Source organism: Cucumis sativus, chromosome 3 (assembly GCF_000004075.3).
Source record: "Cucumis sativus cultivar 9930 chromosome 3, Cucumber_9930_V3, whole genome shotgun sequence".
NCBI lineage: Eukaryota > Viridiplantae > Streptophyta > Magnoliopsida > Cucurbitales > Cucurbitaceae > Cucumis > Cucumis sativus.
The window spans coordinates 9,853,230-9,869,617 of NC_026657.2; the positions used below are offsets into that span (position 1 = coordinate 9,853,230).

General features: G+C 34.4%; 3 protein-coding genes across 3 annotated transcripts; 1 reads left to right on the plus strand and 2 right to left on the minus strand.

The window, feature by feature from the left end:
• Positions 1–793: 793 nt before the first annotated feature.
• LOC101222530 (transmembrane emp24 domain-containing protein p24beta3) lies at positions 794–3,819 on the minus strand. The gene is made up of 4 exons (XM_004134071.3): positions 3,429–3,819; positions 2,645–2,831; positions 2,437–2,544; positions 794–1,250 (listed from the first exon to the last, which is right to left on the minus strand). Exons 1-4 carry the CDS (start codon positions 3,645–3,647, stop codon positions 1,117–1,119), a joined length of 648 nt encoding a protein of 215 aa, XP_004134119.1. The 5' UTR covers positions 3,648–3,819; the 3' UTR covers positions 794–1,116.
• A 2,475-nt stretch (positions 3,820–6,294) lies between these two features.
• On the plus strand, positions 6,295–7,394 carry LOC101222770 (early light-induced protein 1, chloroplastic). Its single transcript, XM_004134072.3, has 3 exons — positions 6,295–6,595; positions 6,677–6,760; positions 6,866–7,394. The coding sequence occupies exons 1-3, from the start codon at positions 6,449–6,451 to the stop codon at positions 7,211–7,213; spliced, it is 579 nt and encodes a 192-aa protein (XP_004134120.1). The 5' UTR covers positions 6,295–6,448; the 3' UTR covers positions 7,214–7,394.
• Positions 7,395–8,879: 1,485 nt separating this feature from the next.
• LOC101221590 (dymeclin) lies at positions 8,880–15,435 on the minus strand. The gene is made up of 18 exons (XM_004134067.3): positions 14,971–15,435; positions 14,235–14,474; positions 13,839–13,902; positions 13,629–13,758; positions 13,410–13,551; positions 12,579–12,821; positions 12,398–12,482; positions 12,048–12,150; positions 11,643–11,768; positions 11,456–11,569; positions 11,005–11,123; positions 10,689–10,776; positions 10,478–10,570; positions 10,279–10,368; positions 10,021–10,140; positions 9,823–9,914; positions 9,438–9,495; positions 8,880–9,248 (listed from the first exon to the last, which is right to left on the minus strand). Exons 1-18 carry the CDS (start codon positions 15,158–15,160, stop codon positions 9,165–9,167), a joined length of 2,181 nt encoding a protein of 726 aa, XP_004134115.1. The 5' UTR covers positions 15,161–15,435; the 3' UTR covers positions 8,880–9,164.
• Positions 15,436–16,388: the final 953 nt, after the last annotated feature.

The window sequence follows — 16,388 nt, forward strand, 5'->3', positions numbered from 1 at the left end:
GAAAGATAAAACTTTTGGATAGTCCTCTATGATTTTGATGAGAAAAAAACTGACTCACAATGAAACAATAAGAATGTCTTATTATTTTTTCCAGATATATGAAAACATGAGTCTTCCACTTTAATGAAATGGATACATCAAACAAATGAAAAGTTGGAACAGTATTGATGTAAATCTGCATTCAATATGAATTCCGTTTAATTATAACTTATAATATTAAAACATGACCTACAATCTTCCACTAAGAGATGCACAAAATTTTAAAAAAGATAGACATTTGAAATTGAATCCTCTGGAAGGTCAGGCATGTTTCATCTCAAACATTTAAATAGTCAATTTCGATAGAGACTGACTAAGATGTTACATAATTTTAATTCCAAAAGAAAACAAACTACCCATTATATGTTTGGCCTAAAGTTTTGATCTCTATAAATTAAAGAATTAATGGTGAAACGAGATGCATGTAAAGTAATGCAAGATAAAAAGGAATAGCGATCCCCTAAATAATATCCGGATTAAAAACAATCCACATAAAAGTAACATATGGGTAAAAGAAATTGTAACAGGCTCCCACATCAAACTCTAAATATTTCAAGCCCTTCCAAAGAACTATTCATATTCAAAATTATACCATCAGAAATATGGTGAGGGATTTCCTTTAACCATCTCTAAGAAATGGTTAGAGACTAAACTGTAGAAATGTTTTCCATTTCTCATTTCCTATAAGTTTGAACAATAGTAGATAGAGATAGTTATTCCCTAGCGATCATTAAATGGTATGATGTACGTAACATAGTTTCAATTCGCTGAGTGTATAATTTAGTTTTTGGTTTGTATAATAGACTTTCAGCTTTTCATAACAAAAGAGGGGCAATGAGGATGCTATTTGGAACCACATCATCTCATTGAAGCATTATAACTAAGGTAAACGGCTTCTCCCTAACTTCAAGAAGATCTAACACGTGAACCCAAGTTATGATGAAGGATGGTAGCATAGTCAAAAGTGATTATATAACGTACCAATGTAATTTTTTCAACAAATGATAGTTTATAATTCATTCCTAAAGTTCCTGAAGCCTAACAAAGAGACGATAATGTTACCACTAGGATGGAAACTCAGACACGGTTATACGCAACCGACTTGCTGAAGAGCCGACGAATATAAATGACCTGAAGGCCACTTGCAACAGCAAGCAACAAATACTCTCCCACTGTATAGAAAATTACACGCTTTCTTGTACTCTCATTTGCTGCATTCAGAAGGAAAACAATAAGTTGTCAGCTTCATCTCAACAATGGGGCAAGGAAACGGTAGCAAAAACAATAACAGAGTGTCCTAATTTAATAGACAAAACGGTCTTAAAGAATAACTTCTTGGTGCAGTAGAACTACCCATAACTTCAACTTCAAGTGTGGTTAGGAGAAATTAAACATTCGCTCCACCCACCGTGGACTCATATGTTAATATATGCTAATTTCATCATAAGCATTGGCATGTGGGACTACTAGCGTAGAATGGAAAATGAAAGATGAAATTTAAGGAATTTAAACTCAAAATCTCTAAATTTACTTTCTTGAGCTAAAGTAATAATATCTTACGTTCTGTTAGGAAGCTGACATTGGTAACTGTATAAGATTCTAACAAAAATTGTGTGGTGGGGTGGGGGTGGGGGTGGGGGGTGAATTGTGGTAAAATCATGGCAGATGGTTATTTTCATTCTAGCTTCTATATCTTGGCAGAATTTTAATATCTAAAAAAATGTTAGTTTATATCTATTGTACATCATTTTTTCTCAAGTCATAAGTTCAGTCTATAACCTCTCATTTTTCAGTAGAATTGTGTGCTACCCAAACAAAAGGATAGAATAAATTATCACTTCTTCTATACATCCTTCAGCTATTTTCTTTCTAATATCTTATCTCACTAGCACATAACCAAAGGGAAGATGGGGTGAGAACAAGAAAAACATATTGAAAGCGAAAAGAAAAACAAAAATATTGTCAAATATACTCTTTTTTAACGTGCCATGGCTGAACAGTGTGAACCATAAATATGGATAGAGTCCGTCATGTCTATGCCTCTACATTAATATTAGACTAGAAGAAAAAGGGTGCAATTTCTAACGTAATTCCATGAGATATAATTCTAGTTGAAAATAATTAGATTAATCCAAATTTATTTATTCAGCTCATGGTTTCAACATTTGATCCTATAGGCATTGTTAAAGGCTTCATGATTAAGCTATCATGTGTTGGAATCTCACACAGAGACCTCAAGTTCCAATCATATTCATGATAGTTATGTTGGACCACTAGAGAAGAAAAGACATTCATCTTGTGCCAAGGAGTTAAATACCACATTCGCTAACAAGAATTCCACGAATTGCCATAAATATACCAATCCTACAAAACTGTGCAAAAAAAAAAAACACATACTGTGACGGTGGCGTGCATCACGTGCTTTCAGATATTTCTGCTCAGAAATGACTGACTCCAATGCCTCTCTAAGCTCTGCAATTTTAACATTTATGGGGTCTAGATGTTCTGCAAAAAATTACCACAACGACGTGAATGAGGTTTCATATGCAAACCAATAACTCTAAGCACAAAAGTGTAGCATCTATGCAGCACTGTAATCAATTACCATCTTTAGCATGGTCATGTTCGTTGGGAATGTGACCAACATGGATGTAGAAAGAAACCGTCTCTGGAGTCGAGTAGGGATTATGAAAACAGAATTTATACATTCCACTGCGAGGAGCCTTAAACTCAAACTTGTCACCAGATGTCTCCTTCAAAGAATGTACCACATTACCTGCGGGGGATGTAACCTGCAAGAAAGTAACCCACATTAGGATATCTTCAAAAGAACATTTTATTATGGATATGAAACAATCAGCCACTAGATTCAAAACGCCGTCATGAGATTTCAGGTACACCAATATCCAGCGAATCAAAGCCAAAGAAACAACACATCTAAGATAAGATGGATTAAAGAAGAAGAAGAAACAAAAGGGCACATTTTTATGTACTTCTCTAAACATATCTAGGATGCAGGCGGCTCATGGCCCGAAAGAAGATTAAAAATGTGAATTGATTGATCAGAGACAGCAAATAGAAGATAATCTCGCATAATGAATTACAATTGTCAATATAAAATATGATCAGAAATCCAAACAAACTAACACCATACATCAAAATTAACAAAAGGGCAAACATTTCAAGGTTCTTAAAGAATTCAACATCCTTTACCCTTCTCTCCCAAATCAAATTCACAAAATAAAAATAAAAAACCCAGCAAAATCGGATCCTCGCACCCCCTCCCCAAATCCAAGATCCAAATCTACAAATCGGGAGAAACGAATGACAACGCCGTCATGAAATAATGAATAAAAGAACAGATAAAAGATGGAATGAACGGAGATTACAGTGAATTCGATGCCGGGATGATCGGCACCCCAGAAAATATCATGATCGACGACGACAAAATTCCCAGAAACAGAGTCGCCTTCGTACAATACGTACTCATAGACGCATTCAACCTCGTTCACAGTGACAGAAATGGAATCGATTCCGGCGATTAGGCTCAACAGAAGAAAAGCCGCCAACAGAAATCCGAGACCCTTCTCTCTCACCCTCCTCTCCATTTTCTCTGATTTACGGGTTGATTTCTTCTTCCGAAATCTAAAAACGATGAATGGGGTTAGGAAGCCCTTCCCCCCTTCAAATTTGTAAAACTACCCCTTCCTCCTCTTAGTGTTTTACAAAACTGATCCTTTCATAATTTTTATTATAGCGCGTAATGAAAAATAAACCCGCGGGGTTGGGTTTATTATTGTTTCATATGAATAGACATTATAACGTAAACGTATTCCTTTAATTCTATTTTTGTCCTCTAAGTCCACAATTTTTTCTATTTTTGTGTCTAAAACGTATAAGTTTATACCTACGTTGGTTTTACAAAAATTAAAAATATTTATTTAACCTCTGGATTCTAAAAAAAATTACTGGAAAAAAACATAAAAGTCCTAACACTTTTTTAAAATTTTGACAAACATGACTATAATTGATTATAGTAAACAACCTAACGTGTTTTTAAATTTATTATTTTTTCAATTTAAAAAGTGTAAATGATTTTTTCTTTTTTACTAATTTTACAAACTCCAAAAATAATATAGATTTGAAATACTATTTTGATGGGACTTTTTTTATTATATTTTAGCAATTGTTAATTTTGATATTCATACTTTTAACTATAAGTATTATAAAACGTTTGTTTTCATCTTTATATTGTTTACTTTTTGTTCATTTTGAAATAAACATTTTCTTACTTTTTGTTCATTTTGAAATAAACATTTTCTTGGGCAAAAAATGAACAAAAGTTCTAAATATTAACCCACTAGTATATGGTTTAATTTCCAGAGTACCAGTACAATAATCATGAACATTTGAATATATATATATATATATATATATATATATATATATATATATATATATTTATTTATTTATTAATTAAACTAGATGCTCGATAAAATAGGAATGATAAGTGTCCATAAATACTAAATGCCCACATTAAGCCTACAAGGTTTCACTAGGACGATTTAATCCAGATAAGCCCCCAAGTTAATAAACGATTATGTTTGTGAACCATCATAACAAGAACGCAATGTGTCACAATCGTAGCGTTTCAACCTCGAAACAGACGATTGAACGCTACGATTGTGCGGCACTTGTTCTAACTCGATGAACAAGTCAGCCGATCAAAATCCAAGAGTCGTGGGTAACGTCGATGTATGTCGTAACCTTCGTTTGCGTTTTAAGGAAATTTTATTTATAAAACGCGGGAAAGAAAAAAGTATATTGAAATAGACGTTACAATAAGCATTAAAGACTGTCAATTGTAAGGAAAAATGGTTGCTTGCAAAGAGTACAACTAATGCTTGGGCGGGGATTCAACTAGTATGTCTCTCCTATAGTACATTTTGAACATTTTCTTATCTGGCAGGCTTGCATATGAAAATTCCGAAACGTCACACCCAAGCTTTTATAACCTAGAATGAAAAGCAAACACCTAAACTAGTTATGGAAACTAAAGATGAGATAAACTGGGGGTAATCGGAGCATATAACCAAAGGTAAACACACTTTGAAAAAATATGTCCGTGACACACTCCCCCACTTAAACAGTTGACGTCAAAATCAAACAATGGATTTCACGTAGCTCAAAACTAGCATAATCAACTTAGCCACAAAAACTGTTTTGAGAGGAGCTCTATAAAAAAAAATTACATTGAAACCAGAAGATGAAAGGAGAAGATGGGGTTGAAAGCCTAAAAGAGAATTGACCTAAAAATTCATAAAATCTAGATATATAACAACAACCATCTTCTTGATGCTCATGAGTAGTAACATGGTACTCTTACACGTGTAGCAGGGTTTTTCATTCGTCACAACGCTTTACAGTAGTGTTGCGATACTACAATGTTTTGGCACTTACAACTTATAATGCAACGTCACATCAAATAGCAAGTCATGCGACACTTGTGCTAAGGTAGTTATGTAATTTTGTGCGACTTTTCTCCCAATTAACCTTACTTCGACAAGGCCTAGATTTGATCTATTTCACCTTCATTAGATTCTTAACGTTGAATCATTCCTCTTAAATGCTCTATACCTATAAAATTGTAATTTAATATATTTTTAAGTTAGAAAAACAATTAAAAACGTGGGAAATAATTTTGGGCTTAAAGGCTATAGCAAAAAGAGAAAAAGTTGTACGAAAAGAAAAAAAGATGGTAATTGTGAAGACTTGTGTTTAGAAAGTAGGTATATGGTATAAATACTTGCAAACGAACTTCTAATAACCTTCATCACTATACATGCTTTTGTCGTCGTCCATCGGGCAAGTGGGTATTGAGGGTTTGGGCAGCCTCGATTGAGTGAAAAACGAATTAATCTTTTTATAAAGTACGAGATGTAAATGAATTCCTACCACTAAAATTATCTCAACAAGGCTCTTGCTTCGCAGTGGTTTACTCCACGCCACAAGTTATGAATAAAAACCCAAATTACTACTCCACTGATCTAGAAACTTCTTCCAACTACTTTTGAAGCACGCTGTACAAAAGTTTCCTTTGATCCTCTACGGTTAATTAGGAAGCCACGTCATTTCCCTTTTCATGTGTGGACAAACAAAGACACGTGACTCTCTTCTTTGGCAGTAATTAGAAACTGCTGACGTGGTACTTAAGTATCCACCATTCCCTACCCCATCCTCCGCTATATAAACCCCCGCCGAGAGTCATCATTCCACCACCAATATCGTTTCACTTCCGATTCGAGTGTAAATTCCATATCTATTTCTTCAACTACCGCTACCGTTACCACCAGTTACAGTTGCTGCCTTCTTTGCTCCGAAGTCGTTTCCTTCCTCGACGCAGATCACGATGGCCGCTTCTGCTGTGATGCAATCCATTCTGTCAACCACCGCTACTCGAGGTGTTTATAGGACAACGACGAATCGCCTACTCCCGGCGGCGCTTCGACCGTGCTCCCGGAGTACGGCCGCCTTTCGAGTGCGATGCATGGCGGAGGTATACGTTTACTTCGATTTTGTAACTTAACTTTGTAGGGACTTAACCGTAAAGTAATCCATTTCTCCGCCTTGATTTTAGGAGGATCAGAGAGAGCAAGCGATTCCATCATCGATCCCACCGTCACCTCCCAAACCAGAGCCATCTCCCTCGCCACCGTCTAAGGTGAACAAACGTGCATAATCACCGACTGTTTCTCTCTCGATCTATCAACAGATCGAAACGGAATACATCGTTAACTACAGATCTTGACTATATATATATATGCAGGTGACGAGTACGAAACTAACAGATATTTTGGCGTTCAGCGGGCCAGGGCCAGAGAGGATCAACGGGCGGCTAGCGATGATCGGGTTCGTGGCTGCTCTGGCAGTTGAAGTATCGAAAGGGCAGGACGTGTTCGAGCAAATAGCCAACGGAGGGATTCCATGGTTTGTGGGAACGAGCGTGGTTCTGACATTGGCATCATTGATTCCATTGTTTAAAGGAGTGAGCGCTGAGTCGAACTCGAAGGGGATAATGAGTTCTAACGCCGAGCTGTGGAATGGGAGGTTCGCCATGTTGGGCCTTGTTGCCTTGGCCTTCACTGAATATGTTAAAGGTGGAAGCCTTGTATAAGTTTTACACATTTTATGCAATGTCTAATATAGTATTCTATTAATCAAATGAATTTAGGAATGTAAAGGAAAGAAGCTATTCAAGTGTAGTAAGAACCTTTATCATGAGCCAATATTATTCCTTTATGTTTATTTTTTTATTACTATTCAATCATATTATGGAATCTCCATCGATTTGTTAACATTGTTTTTTCCGAACTGACCATAATTATTCACTTTGATGAGAAATGGTTAATCGATTGTTTGATTCTTATCAGATCGGACTCGTTTAATGCTTAAAATTACTTTATGGAATATCTTGAATTAAGACTCATTGAAAGCAACTCAGACCAATACTTCTTGTTCATGGGTTTATACTTAAATTATTAAATAGCATAATTTTTATAAACGTCAAAATTATTCAAAATTATTTACGAAGAGTTCAAATTTGACTTTTAAAATTCTATAGATCCAATTGTTATAGAATTAAAAATTTAATGTAACCCTTGTTCATTTTTTTCATATTTGAAAATGTATTTTAAGTAATCTAAAACAACAATTCTGGATACTAACATAAAAAAGAACTATTAGTGACAGTGTGTACTATAGTTGCTACTTGAATTTTGGTTAATAATTAAGTTTGAAATTTATAGTTTCAAACAAATTGTATTTTATTCTATCATCTGACCTTCATCTAGGAATCAGATCATTCCTATTTAGAAATCATATATAGTGTACCTTGAAATATGGAGATATGAAAACACACGTGAAAATATTAGAAATATAAAACTGGGGGACCATGGGGCATTGGCCACCTTCTGTAACATCTATATATTATGTCTAATATTAAAGAGGGCAATACTTAGATACACATTTTATCGTACAAAACAGAAATTTCAAATATATTTTTATCTTTTGAAAACAAAATTTATCCCGTAACAGTTACTTAAATTGGTGGGAAAAAATCAAGTTAGGTGGTACACAAAATGGGCTTAGAAGATGTCTATGACTTAAATTTGAGTGTAGTTGGACTACACCCAACTCAACTTCACTTTGGTAGAATATCTACACCCATCTTCTGTATAAGTGCATCGCAAATAATTATTGCTCTTTTCATAAATTTTTAGTTTTGTATTCCAAATACTTGATGGCTTGAGAGACGAAGCAAAGATTTACCAACATTTTGAATTTTCTAGTAAAATCATTTCTTTTGTTTTAACACTATCCCACCAATCTAAGCTATTGATTAATAGATCAAACACAAGTTATTATCTAAAATGCTACTTATGAACAAGTAACAAAGAGAAACGGGAGGGGGCAAGGTGTATGAAAAACAAAAAATAACCTCACCAGTCACCACAGGGCTATAATCTATAACAACTATCTACGTAAACCAATCAAATTATAGAAGAACATTTCAAAATTGACTGAATGAAAGACAATAAAATCACATCCTCAAAGTGTTAAATCAACTCATCAATCCAAAAACTTAAACTTAAGGGTACAGGTTATGATAAATTTAATTGTATAAATACATTTTAAACACAACTAAACCTTAACAAAACCAATATTGAATAGAAATGAATGGCATTACAAGAGAGTTTAAAGACAGGACTTTGGCTATGATGTCATCTTAAATCACCATTAATCCAAAAATGATGAGATATGATAAATTTAACTAACATATGCATGTTTAACATTTAAATATCAATGAAACTAAAGGAGCATTTATCTGGGATTTATTTTTAGACCATAAAATTTATATCTTAATATTATATTTGCTCGCAGTCTCTTATTCATTACACAATTTTATCTCCCTCAAAATGATTTATCTACAGTGGGCTTCTTGCTTCAAAACATATAAACAGAAAAGAATGGATGAATATATTTTCATCTATATACATATTCACCTTATACCATCCACATCATCTCTACTGGGGGTAGCAGGGTATTGTCTTACCTTACAATCTTGCCTAAGGATCAACGTAAATCGCCAACTTCTGAACCTCACCATTTGCTTGCTTATCATCTTGAGTCGGATCTCCATCATTGCATTTCTGTGATATTAAATGTGTAAGCATACAATTCAATACATACTATTCTATTCTCACATCAGTAGAATTTGCTGTAAGTTCAATTTCGTTTTGTATTTCTCTTTATTGTTCTTAATCATGTTCAAGAGAGGGGGGAAAAAAGGAAAAGTCAGATCATCTGGTAAAAGTTGACTACATATTGAAGACACTTACTTCTGAAGGTACATTGGCCGGAAACAAATTTATGACTCCAGAATTGAAGTTGAATCCACTGAAAAGTCAGATATAGAGAAAGGGAAGCATGGGTTAGCTACATGTGCTAGATTGACGTAAAGAAAAGAAAAGCAAGGAGAATAAAGGAAGTCTGATGAAGAAGAAAATGATTTAACAATTCCGATACGATGACATCATGAAATATTCCCAAGAGAATCCAAAACTCCATAAATATAAAACAACCAAAATGTAGTTATAAGCAGAAAATTAATTTTAAAATCATGTGATGAAATTCGACAAGGGACAGCAGCAACCAACTTTGTTTTGATTTCTCTGATGAAAGTACGCATAGATTTCACATAAAAGGAGGATGAAGGAAAGATACCAGGTTGATAGTACAAGCTGCCAAACATATGGAATGAAAAACTCTTCGGGATGACTCTCTTGCTCATACGTGAAACGTAGTTGAGTAAACATCTACAGTAATATAAATTCATATAAAAAATCAAAGTAATAAAGTAAGTGGTCTTCAGAAATGAAGTTTGAAGAGGTTATTCAGCTAAACATTGGGTTTTCTTCTCACCTTCAAGCCTTCCCCACGCCAAGATCTGCAGTTATTAATGATAACTTGCAGCACTTTCTCTACTGACCAATCATCATCCATTCTTTGAGCATCTATGCGGCTATTGAAGAAATCTAATACCTACACAGTTTTAACAAGTAAATAAGTACCTGTAACTGACTGACAAAGGCAAATAAGTAAGAAGTTAAATAGGAATATTAACAGAGATAGGGGAGATAAAATTGAAAAAAGAACATTATAAAATATTCTGAAGCATACAGTGTATATGTTCTCAAGAAGTTCATTAAATCGCGGGTGATTCTTGAATGGCTGAAATACTTCCTGCCGGTGCATTAATGCATATATAAACTGCAGAAGTGTACAGATCCAATGAAAAAAGGGGTAAGTTAATAAGAACAAAGCTAAATAGACAAGTACAACCAGTTATTGAATCTTCCATCAGCTTGTATTATGTTACCTCAGGATTCCGTGGTAGAGCATAAGACAGAATTGCATTCAAAATTTCAAGGACAAGTCTCAAGAAGTCGGTATAAATATGCATCTCAGTTGACTACAATAAAAAACAATTTACTCAGCAAAGTAAGAAATGAAATGATAAATATCGTGCAATCATTCAGATAATCCAAACACGAATTTCACTTTGGCCCTACGAAGTATTAGTGAAATACCGCATCATCAGCTGGGAAATTGACTTCCATGGAATCAATTTTAGCATTATCGGCCTTTATGTTTTTGAGTTCTGCCGATCTGTTGTACCTACATCCAAAATTACGGCAGAAACACACCTCATAAGATTGACTACAACATAAGAGTCTCCCCATGAGAAAAGGTGTCCATAAGTTGGCATAACCCAAAAAATGTTCCAAGAGTATCCATTTCAATGAGAAATTTAAGTGGAAGTCAGCCCATCTCTTATTACAAAGGGATTCATGGAAGAAAAATTATAAGATCTAAATCAACCAACAGAAGGAATTAATCACATACTTTCTTGAAAGCATATCAAAAAGGCTGACCAGCCTCTGGGATGCATATGAACTCAAACGGTGGACATGAGGAGCCATGTTTGCTAATGTCGCAAGACAAGTTGTATGGAGATATACATCCTGTCAAAAAATTACCCAATACGTTATAACTTGTATGTGTATGTATGAAGAAATGAGAAGAAGAAGAAGAAAGGGTCCACATTCCAGGAACAGTTTGACTTTGAAACATTTTGCGCAAGTTATATATACAACTTACTAAGAGCTTAAATACAAATCAATGGTACTCATCACTCCACAAGCATATTTTTTAAATTTTATCCCAAGCATTTAAGACTAAGAAATCAGATAAAAAACGGCATATGAGAACAATTATCATCTGTGCATGAAACCACAGAAAACGTATTGTAATTACTCCAATCATACTTTAACTAGATGAGCTTGTCAATTCCTACCCGCAACTTAGATAAGTTGAACTGTACGGTCCTGATTAAGATTATCACCATCAGAGAACCAAGAGATGTTTGATGAAGAAGACGCTCCTTATACCAAGGAACTGCAGGAAGTATCTGTTCATGTAATGATAAAACTTAAGAGAAACTCATAGAAGCAGGAAAACATACAAGAAGCCATCAGCCTTACCAGTTTGTGAATGCTTGCATTAAATGATGAATCCTGACTAAGAATTAGAAGTATGATCAGCAGCATATAGATTTGATTAGATGACCTTGTCGAAGCATTATAGAGTGCTTCCAAAATTGGCATCAACTGTTCATAGATTATCAACCAGGCGTAAAAATATGAAACAGTTGTTAAATTACTGCATCAAGTGGATATGTAATGGTTGTAATCGTTATACAAACTTAACACAGTAACAGTGTTTTAAATAAAATCACAAACGGAAATGACTCAATCCAAATTGAATCACCATCAACTGATCGAAGAATAATGTTAGTTAAAACATCACAACAACGAAGTGTTGCACTTGATTAATATGCAATGTAAGATGTAACCCAGGATATTGGGATATGAACTCCACCAACTTACCAATGTATCCAAATCAGTTCGCACCAAAACATATTCCAAGAAGTCAGGATTCCCTTGCAATAGTGAATAGAGCAGAAGCACAGAACCCTCATCAGCCAAGCACCTGCACATATATAGCCTGTTAAGGAGCTCAACGCAAAAGGTTGTCTGAGACTGAATTCGTATTCAAAGCAACGTGCCACTGCAAGGCTTTTCACTAAACTGAAATAGCACATTCGTGGTATGAAAAATAATTCTAGAACCAAGCAACTGTAGAATGCTACAACTAGAGTCCAAAATGCATAAAACTTAACCAATGAATTTTATACATATGATTACAATGTTAGTTCAACAAGAAATCAAATACATACATTCCAAGAGTATCAAACAGTGAAGCAAATGGTAACCGCACAAGTAGACCATTATGTGCATTACCATCTGAATCAACACGATCAACTGCAACCACAAGCATAAACCAGTATCAAACATACGCAAACTGCTTAAAGCATAGGAAGCAAATAGCAATGGTGAAAAGAAAACTTAATATCGTACATTCAACATCAGATGCATTTTCTAAGGCCTTGCAATACGGATTATCATAAAAGGTTGCACTCTCTTTCAAAAGAGAATCTGAGATAAAGCCATCACCACTTGCAAGAGATTCATTGCTAACAATACACTTGCGATAATGAATGAGAATGAGAAGAACGTTTAAACTGCAATCAGCCAATGGACTCCCAGAGCCTTGTGAAGTTGAACTGACCAGGTAGTTGAATGGCATTAACACGAAATTTGCTGTACAAAGGTACACATGTTAGCAGAGGTTTCATATCAGTAACAGGAGCTTTGAATGGTTTGCCAAATCACGTTCACAACAAAAAGTACATTAAATCACATCCCAAGTCATAGAAAGAGGCATAATTCTTTCAGTGAATGAAAGAAGAAAAAAAAACCTCATCGACTGAAGATTTGGGACAACAAAATGACATGGGCATGTGAATGTTAGTAACTTATTCAAGCAAGAACAAGAGTAACACTATACATGCAACATGGTGATCGAGTCAAAGCCATATAAACCCAATTATGGATGACCAGTTTCAGTGTGCTTAATGAAGAACCAAATAATAGAGAAAAATATATCTTGAATACTAAATCTGACAAAGGCTGTCTCTAAAGAAATGACATTTTTTTAACACAACAAAACTAAAAAACCAAAACCAGTAATTGGACAAGAAATAACACCAAATGTTGCACACGGACATCCCAAAATCAGTTTCAAAGACGCGAGTGAATGTACTGCATTAAAAATGATGTTAAAGATATCCTTATCCACTAAGTGTCTGTAGACAAACACTCAAAAAAGTGAAAGAAAAGGTGTCACACCTGCTGCAGAACTGACTCTCTGTAAGACACCGGATTGATTTCCATCAGAAAATATGGGATACGAACTATTTAGGGGTACATTAGGCCGACTTATAAAATTGAGCAGTAGTTTGCGCATGACCACAATAACCAAGGCACTGTCCTGAAAATTTCAATACTAACTTAGAAGCAATAAACTTCGAAAATTTGAAGTTTTTACTAAGTTAAAAATCCAGTTACCTGAGCCATGGCTGCATCAATAAATGGATTAAAATCCTTTGGTCTAGGAGATGGACCAGAAAGAAGTTGAGTTGACATGGCAATCAACATAAAGTTCAGTAGCTCCACGTGGAGGAAGTATTTCTCATCGCTGTTAACCAAAAGTTATAATCAGAACAATAGACCCTGAATATCTCTTCATCAGGTGAGGGAACAAATCCAACACTTTACCTTATATTAACTGAACCAATAAAGCTAAGAACAGCGTGTATTACAAAATCTTCAACATTTTGATCTGCAAAATATAAAATGAGGCAGAGTGAAGCCTGTGGTACTTCAAAGAGAACTAGAAAATAAGGTTAAACAGCTAGCCATGCTGGTTGAGAAACAGATCATGAAATGGAAATTTTATAATAGAACTAATTTCAAACAGATATACAGATTTAACCAACTTCATACATGCACGAGCGACTGAAACGATGAGAATGTCTTAAAACCTTCCCAAGCACATAAGAACTTTCTTCTATAAGTATAATAATTTATGATGTGGAGACCAAGTTAGTAAAATCATGAACTCCCATTCTACAGTGTACAAATAAAAGAGAAAGATACCCAAAAAGGTTTTACCAGCTATGAAGTCTTTTGATGCTGATTCGTTATCGTTTAGGGACAGATATAATTCTTCAATTCTGCCACTTTTCGTATTTTCAATCAAGTGCTTCAAGAAAACGGACGAGATATAAACAGCATTAATTGCCTTTTCATAAGTCAAGGATGATGTTCCAGAGTTCGTAATGCACTCTTGTAAGCACCATGCCATGTGGGTTAAAATCTTTGCAAGATGCCTTGTCCTGTAGTTGTTTGTCGCTGCACAAATTTCGCAAAGCTAAAAAGATGTAAAGATGAACAAGGTTGCTAAAACCTATAACAGCAATTGTATCTAAACATTGAAATAAGATTTAATAAGTTCCAGGATTCCAAATGTAGTGGAAAACAGAGCAAATTACAGAATAATGTCTAATGCCGGCCGCAGCCCAACCTCAAGGAGAGGCAATAGCTACAAACTCAGTGTTCGCTTAATTATAACAAAAAAAAAAAAATGTTATTCGCACAAGAATCTGTCGGTCTGAACCATAGCACATAAAAGCTCCAACATGGCACCAACGCACTAATCAAGGGCTAATGGAATCTTATGCGGCACATATAGTGTCCACTAACATATAATATCTAACTAATCCAGAAGTTAGATCATATTCAATTCCGTATTCGGTCTTCCTTAAGAGCCAAACCAATAGCATAACAAAGTTTAAGACAACGAAATCCTACTCTTAAACAATTCAAATCAATTGAAGACATAACCAACCTAAAAGCTCACAAGCTTGATGAACACGGTGAGTCGGCCATTGCAGGCTAAGAGGAAGCTCAAGCAATTTCTGCCAGAAATCAGATGAAATAGGAAAAGACTCCTCTCCAACAAAAGTTCCGATTAAGTACTCCGCCGTATCCTGCGGCCGCGAGTTGGTCCGACTCGGCGTAGAAGGCACAGCCCCCATCTAAACACCAAAAAGAACAACAACAAAAAAAACCCTAGATGCTCAGATTGTCAACTCAGTCCTTCAGTACGGTGCCAATGCCGATCAGAATCCAAAAACAGGCAAATTGAAGGCGTTGTAAATTCACACCGACGGCATTACAGGTAAAAAAAAGAAAAGCTGAGAGACGTTCGATCAAACTTGGAATCAACAAACCCAACAATCCTTTCCCGTTCGTAACGAACAAGGAGAAATGGTGAGAAACCGAAGGAGCTTCCAATCGAAGGATTTCAGAACTGAACAAACAAACGAAAAAATATTTTTAAAAAATACAAAATTAAAATTAAAAAATTAAAAAATTAAAAAAAAAATAATTACGACGCCTATGCGTAAAAAAGAAAGAAAGAAAGAAAGAAATTACCGAATTTCCAAAATTGTCCTCGGAGTAGTTCCGTGAATTTTCCAAATAATTTTAATTTCGTTTTTATGTAATAAGTAATTTATACCTAATTAACTCTTTATTGGACTCATTTTCTACGATTGATTTAGAATCTGATTCCCAAAGCTTTTCAAATTTGTTAGAATATATAAATATTTCTGTTTTTTCTTTTTTCCTCAAAATAACATGATTTGTTAAATGCCCCTTTAAATATGGAAAACAAACTTCTTCTTCTTTTTTTTTTTGTTTTAATTTAAATTCCTTTTTAAATTATTTATAAAAGGTAAACTATTCAAACACTTGTTTATTGTTTATTTCATTTGGTTGTTTTTCCTATTCTAAAATAGAAGAAGAAGAAGAAGAATAAGACAGCAAAGACTTTGACTTTACCTTTTAAATCATGGAGATGTTATATTTTGGTTTAACCATGAGCTTAATTCTTGACGTCTATCTTCATTCTGTTTTTCTTTTTTAATCAAATTTATTCTCTCCATATTTTCTAACTACCCTTTTAATTTACCTTCAAATCATTTATTTTAGAGTCAAATTTTAATGACAACAGACAAGTTTTTTAAAACTACTTAAAATATTGTTATAGTTTTTAAAAGTATTAGTATAAAGTGAATAACAAAAACAAGCAGTGTTTTATTAAATTAAAAGTAGTAGTAATAATAACAAACTAGGTGTTTTTGTTTTTCTTATTTTTTTGAAAACAGTGTGTGTTTCTCCAACAAATTAACTTGAATAGTAACAATAAAGTGAGCTCATTGTAGGGTATTAGGTATTGAATTGAGGCTTATACGTGATCAA

Bases quoted from the DNA above. Each gene is read 5' to 3' on its own strand.
- LOC101222770 (XM_004134072.3), top strand. From the start codon at position 6,449: ATGGCCGCTTCTGCTGTGATGCAATCCATTCTGTCAACCACCGCTACT. The intron at 6,596-6,676 runs GTATACGTTTAC...CCTTGATTTTAG, and splicing joins GAGTGCGATGCATGGCGGAG to GAGGATCAGAGAGAGCAAGC. The intron at 6,761-6,865 runs GTGAACAAACGT...ATATATATGCAG, and splicing joins CTCCCTCGCCACCGTCTAAG to GTGACGAGTACGAAACTAAC.
- LOC101221590 (XM_004134067.3), bottom strand. From the start codon at position 15,160: ATGGGGGCTGTGCCTTCTACGCCGAGTCGGACCAACTCGCGGCCGCAG. The intron at 10,777-11,004 runs GTATGTGATTAA...TTTTGGATGTAG, and splicing joins TTTGATATGCTTTCAAGAAA to GTACAACAGATCGGCAGAAC. The intron at 9,496-9,822 runs GTATCTTTCCTT...CTGACTTTTCAG, and splicing joins CAGCTTGTACTATCAACCTG to TGGATTCAACTTCAATTCTG.
- LOC101222530 (XM_004134071.3), bottom strand. From the start codon at position 3,647: ATGGAGAGGAGGGTGAGAGAGAAGGGTCTCGGATTTCTGTTGGCGGCT. The intron at 2,545-2,644 runs GTAATTGATTAC...AATTTTTTGCAG, and splicing joins ACATGACCATGCTAAAGATG to AACATCTAGACCCCATAAAT. The intron at 1,251-2,436 runs GTATGTGTTTTT...TTCTGAATGCAG, and splicing joins TGATGCACGCCACCGTCACA to CAAATGAGAGTACAAGAAAG.